At 50.4% G+C, this 10,940-nt stretch overlaps 2 protein-coding genes across 2 annotated transcripts; one reads left to right on the top strand and one right to left on the bottom strand.

Annotated features, from left to right (window-relative positions):
- Window positions 1–5,329: 5,329 nt before the first annotated feature.
- Window positions 5,330–6,258, bottom strand: C8R40DRAFT_1075078 (uncharacterized protein; the record flags this gene model as incomplete). The annotated part of the gene is made up of 4 exons (XM_046226811.1): window positions 5,330–5,419; window positions 5,542–5,655; window positions 5,677–5,880; window positions 5,941–6,258. 4 exons carry the CDS (start codon window positions 6,256–6,258, stop codon window positions 5,330–5,332), a joined length of 726 nt encoding a protein of 241 aa, XP_046079244.1.
- A 3,680-nt stretch (window positions 6,259–9,938) lies between these two features.
- On the top strand, window positions 9,939–10,478 carry C8R40DRAFT_1029429 (uncharacterized protein; the record flags this gene model as incomplete). The annotated part of the gene is made up of 2 exons (XM_046223125.1): window positions 9,939–10,168; window positions 10,193–10,478. Coding segments are annotated over 2 exons (516 nt in total), but the record flags the coding sequence as incomplete, so codon positions are not given.
- Between the last annotated feature and the right edge of the window lie 462 nt (window positions 10,479–10,940).

Raw genomic sequence — 10,940 nt, 5'->3', positions numbered from 1 at the left:
GGAATCTCTCGTGTGGGGGGATGGGCTGATAAAGAGGGGAGGTCGTATATACGTCCCAGACGTTGGAATGCTACGAAGGGAGGTTCTACAGTCGTACCACGACCATAAGTTGAGAGGACACCCGGGGGAGAAACGCACCAGGAAGCTCGTAAGCCAACTGTTCTTCTGGAAAGGGTTGTCCAAGGACGTAAACTACTATGTGCGGAGCTGCCACTCATGTCTGAGAGCGAAAGCCAGTCGATCCAAACCATATGGGAACCTCCGCCCACTGCCAATCGGTCAACGACCTTGGTCCTCAATCTCCCTTGACTACATCACCCAGCTCCCAGTCACAGCAGGTCCGGAGAAGTACGATGCTATCCTGGTAGTAGTGTGCCAACTGACCAAACAGGCCATATATGTCCCTTGTCATACTACGGATAATGCGGAGGACTTCGCTAATCTCTTCATAACACATGTCTTCTCGAAGCACGGGATGCCCTCCGATATAATTTCAGATCGAGGCTCCCTGTTCGTGTCCCAATTTTGGAGGGAGCTTTGTAGAGCACTAGGGATCGAATCCCGCCTATCTACTGCGTATCATCCCCAGACAGACGGACAAATGGAACGAGTAAACCAATCCGTGGAGGCTTACCTTTGGATCTATTGCTCTTACGACCAGGACGACTGGGACCTTCTCCTACCAATGGCTGAATTCGTATACAACAACACCCCAAATACAATGATGGGTGTCTCACTGTTCTTTGCCAATAAAGGGTATCACCCAAAGCTGTCCATTACATTGGAGCAGGTACAAGGAGCGGAGGTCAACGAATACGCATCCAACCTCAAGGAGCTACATGCTTACCTACAGGAACGAATTTGAGTAGCCAATGAGGTCTATGCGCAGTACACAAATCAAAAATGCCAGGAGGCCCCGGACTGGAAGGAGGGTAATCACCTCTGGTTGAATATGGAAAACGTCAGGACGAGAAGACCTATGAAGAAGTTAGACCACAAGTGGATGGGTCCCTACTCAATCTTGGCAAAAATAGGGAGCCATGCTTACTGATTGGACCTCCCTGGGGACCTCCACAAAATTCACAACGTGTTCCATGTAGACAGGCTGAAACCTCATTTCCATGACAAATTCAAACGACAGACCTCCCCGCCTCCCCCAATTTTCATAAAAGGGGAAACGGAGCATTTTGTCGAGGATATCCTTGACTCCAAACCCAAGAAGGGACGACCGGAGGAGGTGGAATATCTGGTAAAATGGGAGGGTTATAGTGAAGAATTCAACTCTTGGGTAGGATGGGAAGGTATGGCAGGATCCCTGGAGCTCCTGCGGAGCTGGCACGAGAAACATCCAAGGAAGCGACAGCCATTGCAGAGATATTGGGCTCGCCTTGTAAAGGATGCACAGGAAGACAAGGAGGACGAAAGGGAGGATAGGAGGTAGGGCCGGAACTGACGACAACAATGAAGGAACAATGGGAACGATATCCGCATGACATTCACGACGAACTAACGACTATGTGCATCGGAGGGTTCAAGCAACCTGAAGGCACCATGATTTCATTCTTATTGATTTTCATATAACTTAAAAGGGGATTTCTCGCATAGAACAGAGGTACAAAAAGAGAGGACAGGATGACAAGAAGACTACGCAAGAAAGGAACACTCCAACGACTCGTCCTTAACGACATCCTGACCGGCCGCCAAGTCAATAACTTCCCTCGCCACAGAAAAGCGACCAGCACTAACCTCCTCTGGCTCATACAGCTCATCGTCATCAACCGTAAGGTCGATGACTAGATTGGCGACGGACCCGAAAAGAGGGGGCAGAGTGGGTGAAGGGGAGTTCAACGACTCCTGCTTGGGCAGGAATAGAGGTACCCGGGGGTGGGGACCGACAGAGGAGGTAGATTCCAGGGCAGCCGGAGCTTCAGGAGACTGCTGGACAAGTACTTTGGGCAACGACTCAGTAGCAGGCTCCACCGACGACATGGGACCTTGGGTATCTGTACCAGACAAAGGAGTATCAGTGATGTGATGAATGTATTGCAACATCAACTGCTCCCAATCAGCAGTCAGCTGGTCAATACTGGGGAGGGCAGGAACAATATCTTCCCACCTCCCAACACCATCGCTATGAGGAAGAGCGGTGGACAGCGCTAACATCCGCCAATGAAGAGGGGGCTCCACGGAATCATCAGGAGGAGGAACAAAACCGGCATGGTGAGCAGCCGTCAAGAAAGGACTATCACTGTTGAATCAAGAGTGTTCCAAGATCATACAATAAAGACCCTCATCCTCATCGACAGCATTGTTAAAAAACCACTGGATACTGCTTATGGTTCGCATATACATGTCTCCATGGACACCTCAAGCTGCCTGTACATAATCCAATGCCAACCGGAAGTTGTGAACAATAACGTCGAGATCATCAGAATCGAGACCACAACGAAGGAAAGCAACCACGGCCTCAATAATCCCCCCAAGGTAACGATGGTAATGATGAAGGACAGTGGCAGGATCACAATAATAAAGGCGATGAGCAAAGGTAGCTACACGGCGGAGGTCCTCATGAGCCTTGTTAAGGTCCCCTTCAAGTTGTGCAAGAGGGGGCAGAACGACCTCGTAATAACCCTCGTCAGGGTACTCCTTGAGCATTTGCTCAACGAAGACTGCACGACTGCGGACCCGATGGACGTCCTCCTGCAACTCCTCCACAAGACAACGTTGACGTGTTGCCAAAGCATTCGATTCATCTACAAGACCTTGTTGGTGCAGTAGGGTGGTCGTCAACTGCGAATTCTTGCGAGTGGAGGCGATTAGTTTCTCCACAGCGACTCTCCGCTCTCTGGTGGCAATTTGAAGGTCTTCCTGCACCTTCCGGAAACGTTCCGAGAGGCTCTGAAAGGAAGGGTTAAACAGGGGAGGAAAACAGGGGGAAAATAAAGTACTCACTTGACCAAGAGCCCCCGGTAGGGCCTCATCCAAGGCAGGGAACTGATCCAAAACTTGGCGGTCTTCCATTTCACGCTCTAATACTTCACGACCAGAGGACCGGAGCTGCTCCACTTCTCGTTGTCGAGATTTGAGAGCAAGCGAGGTATCCCAAAGGGCGGAGGTAAGGGAGGAATTCTCCCGCTGCGAGGTAGCAAGCTGAGACTCCAGCAAATGAATCCGAGCAACGAGGCGCTGATTTTCAGCATGGTAAGGGTGAGCATTGAAAGTGCAAGGTACCAAGGGGGGACGGGGAGAGGGAGGCATAGTGAAGGAAAGGAGGGCCTGCCCAGCACCCTTTATAGAAGGGGAAGAAACGGCTGGTGAACCAAACCAGAATGTGCTTCCGCAACAGTTTCTAACCGAACCGGATCGCTGGGACCCTGCATTGACAAACCCTTGTCAGGTACCTCCATTTGGGAAAGGGAGGCGTAAGGGGGTACAATTCTACTTAGTTGCTCCACTTTTTCTCGTACCCGACAGTTCCACAAGACCTCAGACTTAAACCGAAGTAATGAAATCAACAACGTTAAAATTGGAAGTACAGATATACAACAGTCGATGGGGACTACACTATGTCAGACTCGGTATTCTCCTGCTTAACTGTCACTGCCCCACCCGTCCTAGCAAGGAACTCTTCCTGCGACTCGTACAAATCCTCGGCGTCATCCATAGTTAAATCGACAACCTCGCGAGGGACGTGAGGAACACGAGAGGAAGAAGGGATGGGAGAAGGAGGACAAGGGGAGGTGGGAGACAGGGATCCCGGTAGGAACAAGGGAGCGTCCCGCAACACGGGTTCACTTGCGTCTAGCACGGGACGAGCGTCAGATGCAATCAAGGGGGAAGTTGTCGGCAAGGGATCGTTGGAACCAGGAACTTTCACCAGGGAAGAGACGCGATCTGGGGAGGCAGGGTAACCTAAAACCTCACGCATATAGGCACTAATCATATCCTCCCACATCAACATTACGGAGTCCATCATAGGAACAGCGGGAATATGATCGGAAATGGGACTTTGTGGAAGGGGAATTGGATGACCAAAAGAAAAGAGTTGACGATGTAAGGGCGGTTCTAGGGAATCAGGACGAGCTTCGACGTAACCTGCATGTTGGGCAGCAGTCAGGAACGCTGTATCAGAGGAGAAACGAGAGTGGGTAAGCATGTCCTGGTACAACCCATCAACACAATCAGCAGCATTGGAGTAATAATACAACAAGCTACTGGTCGAACGGAGGTGGAGCTCGCCGTGAGTAAGTCGGCCTTGAGACAGATACTGTAAGACCTGGGTCAAAATAGGTCTTGGGATAGGTTTTGGTATAGGGATGTTTATGTTGTAGCGTGCTAGGAGCAGGCTGGAGCTCGAAGGGAGCTACGGGAACCGCGACCGAGGACGGGAATGACCAAGTAGTGGTTGGGATGACAAGATGATGACCCTTGAGGGGGTTCCTAAGAGGTCTCGAGAGGTCCCTAAGGCGTAGGGAGGTTAAGGAAGAGTGCGGAACCGTACGATATTGCGTAGTAGGAGTTGTACTCGCTAGAACGTCAAAGGAGAGTCGAATAGGTTGTATATGGGAAGGGGTCTCGAGGGTGTAAGCTCTAGAGAAGGGAGGTACCCGTGAGGGTAGGTCCCTGGGGGCTGGGCGCGAGGAGGGGCGTTCTCGAGTGTGGGAGGTGGTAACGGAGAAGCAGTACGTAGTTCGACGTGAGAGGTAGCTTCGACGTTATCTAGATCGAGGTCCCGAAGCTTACGAAGTAGCTAGGGAGCTCTGGGAGGTTTGGAGAAGGATAGCTCACCAAAGCGTGTAGGCGTTGGGAAGCTTTAGTAATATTCGAGGGAGTTCGGGGACTCACTCGGAAGGCTTAGACTTGAGGTAAAAGCGTATATTCAATCGTATAGACGATCAGAGAGACGATAGATGAGAGTGAAGAGAAATAGAGGTAATGAAACAGAGAGTAAAGAGAATTCCGTATAGGTAGCAGGTACAAAGGGACAGGGACTGGACCTATGTAAAGGGTGTGTGTTCAAAATATACCAAGCTGGGCTTCTGGACGCTACTGGACTGCTTAAATACGTATAGGGAAGTTAACAAAGAGACATAGTACGAAACAGGCACTTAATGGGGTTTCTAAGTACATCAGGACGGAATGATGGGCGCATGTGCGGGGTTCCAGGACCCTGTCGTGGAGTGGTTCGGTTGCATTGAGGGGAACTAAGATTAGTGGAGGTTGTCCTAGCCGTGAGGAGGTTTGCGGCGTTGGGAGTGTTCTCAGGGGTTCAGGGAAGTGGTTGAGGAGGTAAGGGGGGTTGAGGAGGTTGGGAACTACGTCAAGGAGCTTATGGGCTATGGAATTTGGGGCGAGGCATGACAGATACTCCAGAGCCAATTCGACAACAGTTCTCATCCGTTCCGGAGGATGGAGGAGACTACGCGACAAGAGTGTGATGATCGCCTCAATGAGACCTCCCACATACATGTTGTGATGGTGGAGGAGGTTAGCAGGGTCTGCAGAATACAACTGATGTGCAAAAGTGGCCATACGACGCACCATCGCCTCGGAAGCCGTCAACTTATTCTGCAAGGAGGAGAGCGAGGGTAGATCCACCTCATACAGCCCCTCATCCTCAGGATATTTACGAATAAGCTCCTCAGCGACATGAGCCTGTGCTCAATAGCGATGGACGGTTTCTTCAAGGTCCTCCAGACGGTCCCGTAAACGTATAACATGCGCGTTAGCAGCATCCAGCTCCTCATGGGCCTCAAAAGAACGCTTCTGTTCCTTGTCGACCTGTTCTCGAAGCTCCAAAATTTCCTGCTTCTGCCTTATGGCCACTTCCCTATAGGAGTCTACCTGCGCAACCACAAGATGAAACCATGTAAGCGCGTCCTGGGGTCAAGAGTTACCAGTCAGTAGAAAATAAAAAGGAAGGAGGGGAACGACTCCTACCTCCAAGGGAGCTTCCGGCAGTTCAGCTTCAATAGCCCTAAACTGAGCCAGAACATGGGAATACTCCAGGCGATCTGCTGCGACATCTTGCAGGGCACGACGACTCGCCTCTAGGTCCTTGTTACGATCGTCCAAAGAAGTCGTAGTGTCCCGAAGGAGGGAGGTGAGCATCGAAGTTTCAGCCCGGGATGTCTCCAGAAGCTTGCGGAGGTCTGCTACTTCGGCCCGTAGAGTTTCATTTTCAGCCCTTAAAGCAGCAGTAGCTCGAGCTCGGGGAAAGGGATGGAGAACATCGGGGGAACGCTGGGGTACAGGCATAAGACATAAGTTACGACCCGAGAATAGGAAGGAAGAGGACTCACCTGAGAAGGAGGAGGAGTTTTTATGGTCACCACTGACCGACGTTCCGACAGCACCAGGGGAATAAACTGGTTCGACGAACCAGGCCAATTGGATCTTTGGTGAACCAGGAGACCAGAGGAGCGATCCTGAGATAGTAAAGGAGGAACTCCTGTGCTCCCTGTTTCCCCCAAAGGAGGAGAGGAGTGCATGACCTTGTTAAGATCATGTACACCGTGTAACCGTGCCAAAGTCACAAGGTGTCTAAGTGCGGAAGACGAGTGGGACAGTAGTGAAGTTATTAACAACACCGCCGTTACGCCGTTAGTCCCCGGAGAGCGAGAGTAGAGAGAGAGGAGCTAAGTAGCAGCCAGGTCGGAGCGGCGGTATCGCCGATGACGAGGAGCGGACCAGAGAACGTTAAAGTCCTAAGGTCGAGGAGAACGTACTTCGAGGCGTTGAGCCTGAAGACTTAGAGAAGAGTTAAGTTGAGAAGGGAGATCTAAGTTGATCTAAGTCGATAATTAAACTGAGGAACTACAGTAGCGTACAGGCAGTATTTATATTTACGGAATGGCGCAGCGGTGCGGAGCGCCAGACTAACTACTAGGAGCTATACGAGTAGTACCTGCAGGGTAGAGTAAAAGACAATAAGGAGGGACTAGAACGAAAGGGTATGTGTAGCGAGAAAGAACAATAAGAGTGAGATTACAATAAGGAGCAGATCTTCGGAATACCGAGCGGCGGAATGGAGGCCCGCGGCATGGACTTGACAGACCTCCTCGACACGACCACCAGACAAAGGGGCCGAACCAGAGGTATCGACAAGGGGGGGGCGAAGAACCAGCACCACCCTACGGTAATCTGGGACCTCAGCATCCCGACCCTCCCCAGCAGAACATTTACGTTTGCGGTCGTGGACCTTGGGAGATACCTCAAACTCCGGAGCTGCTCCAATGGGATGCTTGCGAGAAGAAGGACCTCCCTCCTCCTGCCGGACAGACCTTTTTCTCTTTTTCGCCATTACGCGTGGAGTCGGCACGACGGAAGGAAGGGGGGAAGGCAAGGAGCTGGTGGTTAAAGGTCGGGAAAGCTGAGGCTGCTGTTGACGGAACTCTCTGAGCTCCAAACGATCCAGCTCCCGCTGATCTTGCTCGTCCAATGCATTTAGCTCCATCAAGGCGACAGTGGAATTCGTACTGGCCTCGACCTTCGCCGCAATGTCCCTCCACTGCTCGGAAGGGAGAGCGAAATGGGTTCGCTGACCCGGGTCCCCATGCACCTCCAAAAACCTTCGAGCAAATGCTAAATCGCGAGAACACTTACACAAAAAATAACGGAAACGAGCAAGCCTACCCAGAATGCAGGGTTTCTTATCATTGCAGTTACTACAACGAGCAAGGTGGGGAACGACAGAACAATTTGCCTCCTTCTTGCCTCTAACACAGAAGGTGCAAGGGAGACTGGCAGCCGCTAGCAATGGCCAAAGGGGATCGTCGACGATATACCTTGCCAATGACACACCTACACCGAAAACAAACCTAAATAATGCCAGCTGACCTAGAGGGGGCTCCTCAAGGGTGCTAGCCAGCTCATCGATAGCAGCATCCACAATTCTTTCCGCGGAATCGGGGTGGGGCGGAGAAGACACCGGTGGCAAGACGGGGTTGGGAGCTCCAGTAACGGCGTTGGAAGAAGGGGAGCTCATAGTAATCGAGTTTAACTCGGAGAACGATGAAGAAATGCTGAAAGGAACAAGGAACAACGGGAAACGAACTTATAAACGAAAAAAGTCGAGTCACGTGGAAAGCACATGATGGCAGCAGGAACCTCCTCGGAGGCTCGGAGGAGTAGAGGGGGGGGTAATGTCATGCCTCACCCCGAATTCCTTAACCCATAAGCTCTTTAACATAGTTCCCGACCTCCTCAGACCCCTTCCATGAATCCCTGAGAACACTTCCAACGTCCCACAGACCTCCTTACTGCTAGAACCACCTCCACGACCCTTAGCTCCCTTCCATTCAACCGAATCACTCCACGACAGGGTCCTGGAACCCCGTACATGTGCCCATCATTTCATCCTCATGTACTTAGGAACCCCATTAAGTGCTCGTTTCATACCATGTCTCCTTGTTAACTTCCCCATACGTATTTAAGCAGTCCAGTAGCATCCAGAAGGCCAGCTTGGTATATTTTGAACACACACCCTTTAACATAGGTCCAGTCCCTGTCCCTTTGTACCTGCTACCTATAAGGAATTCTCTTTACTCTCTATCTCTTTATCTCTGTTTCTCTCAACTCTGTCTATCGTCTCTACGATTGTCTATACGATCCAATACATGCTTTAACTTCACGTCTAAGCAACCCGAGTGAGTCTCCAAGCTCCCCAACGCCTACCGCCTTAGTGAGCTAACCTATCCAAAACCTCCTTGAGCTCCCCAATTGCTCTGTAAGCTCTGGGACCTCGGTCTAGGTAACGTCGAACTACTTGCTGCTTCTCCGTTACCACCTCCAACACTCGAGGATGTCCACCTCCAACCCCCAGTTCCCGGGACCTCCCCTTCCGGGCGTATACCTTCTCAGGAGCTTATACACTCACGACCTATTCCCCATATGACCTATTCGATCTCATGTTGACGTTCTAGCGAGTACAACTCCTCCTACGCAATGCTACTAGGTTTTGTACCTCCACCTCCTCTATTTTATGCCTTAGGGACCTCCCTGGACCTTACAGGAACCCCTTCAAGGGTCACCTCTCTCAATCCCAGCCACTACTAGGTCATTCCCGTCCTCGGTCGCGGTTTCCGTAGCTCCCTTCGAGCTCCAGCCTGCTCCTAGCACGCTACAATGTAAACTTCTCATACCAAACCTATCCTAAGACCTATTCTGACCCAGGTCTTACACTAACGGCGTAACGGCGGTGTTGTTAATAACTTCACTACTGTCCCACTCGACCTCCGCACTTAGACACCTTGTGGCCTCTGGCACGGTTACACAGTGTACATGATCTTAACAGGTTTTCTGATGTCGTGGCTCTGTTCATAACATGCCAGAGGTAGTGCCTGCTGAGAATAGTTGAGGCCCACCCAACCTTTCAAATTATTGGACCATCATTGGATTACTTACCACATAAGCAGGGTGTGCGAAACATTGCACAATACAGTAAGCTTCTAGCTGGGAGGCGAGATCCGGATAATTTAACCTGTCCGTAATTCTGTTAGCCAGATTCTAGAACAGGATTTCCATGCCCGTGCCACCTCTTTTCAGTCACTTCAGATTCTGTTGACTCTCATGTATGGAATTCTTTGAGTCTTTTCCTGACATCACAAATACAGAGCTTGCCTCCCATTTCTTATTCGCCTATGCCACTGCTTATATGCCCAAAGCGCCCTCTTTAGCGCTCTGTGTGGCAGCCTTATCAACGGACTGTGTGTTTTATGAGAAGCTTCAAGATGCCCACAAAACACGAGACACAGAGGCTCTTAAAACTCTCTGTAGTGCGTTCGCTCATCTTGCTACCTCAAGATTATGCTCACAACAGATTTTCAGTTCATTTTAATCGAAATGCATGGCGATTTCATCCTCAGCTCGCAGAAATGAACAAATCAATTCAGGAAATATACTCGAAAGGGAGGATAATGAAGATTGCAAGAGGAGAATGGACGCGGCCTATCTGGACTCCCAACACAGCGACTGATGAAAATCTTGAGACCAATTTTCATATCCAAAACCTTCAGATCCCGGAAGGTAATAATGGCGAAGTACCTCTTGTAGTTCTTTACAAGCTAGGCAGCTTTCAACGTGATCCTAAGCTCAAGGCAAAATTGGATCGAATATTCTCCCCTCACGCCAACACGTACGTCGCCACAATTTTCTTGATTTATTGTCAGTCATCCTGATACTATCCACTTAGATTCCTTGTCAATACATCTGGTACAGGAAAAACCAGACTCCTCTATGAAGGGTTATGTCTCCACTGGGGCTTTTATTTCACATGGGCCCTGGATTCATTCTTTTTGGGAGGCGAAGATATCCCGTCCGTTGTAGACGAGGTAGATTCTGAACCTAGATGGACTCCCTATCTGCCACCCGCTTCCAGTGCGAGACATGCTTCATCTCTACAAACCAACAGGAACATTGTTTACCGTGCGTCTGATGAAGCCCTATTGGCTCGACTGCTTCTGTTCAAGATGTATCTGCAGGCTTGTTGTGCGTTTGGTCTCTGTCATCGTCATCGACAACAGTAGCTAGAATCGCAAATTTTCCCTGACAATATCACTTCTTACTATGACCCTTTTATAGTAATCAAGTGAGATATCAGTAGTGCCTGTATCAGTGACCCCGATCTCGACGAGGCCATAGTGCACACTTTAGAAGAAATCCAGAGCATGTGGGACATCCCTACCGGAGAGTTAGGCAGCTTTGGGGTTCAAACCCAAAAGGTTGGGACTTTGTGCAGGTTTCGCCCTTGCGAAGGGGCTCATCAGAGCGCTTAACCGCTGCCCTAACCCGCCGGTTCTACTTTGCAATGATAGATCATGACTCCCTATTCACGGGGTGGAGTATGCCATGTGGTGCCGTCCACATGGTTACCCGATCCAATTTGCAACATCGGCATAGCATCGGGGACCATGGCATGTGTGTAGGTATTTTAGTGTGGG

The sequence above is a fragment of the Lentinula edodes genome (assembly GCF_021015755.1).
Source record: "Lentinula edodes strain Le(Bin) 0899 ss11 chromosome Unknown C8R40scaffold_76, whole genome shotgun sequence".
Classification (NCBI taxonomy): Eukaryota; Fungi; Basidiomycota; class Agaricomycetes; order Agaricales; family Omphalotaceae; genus Lentinula; species Lentinula edodes.
This window is presented reverse-complemented; position numbering and strand designations above follow the sequence as displayed.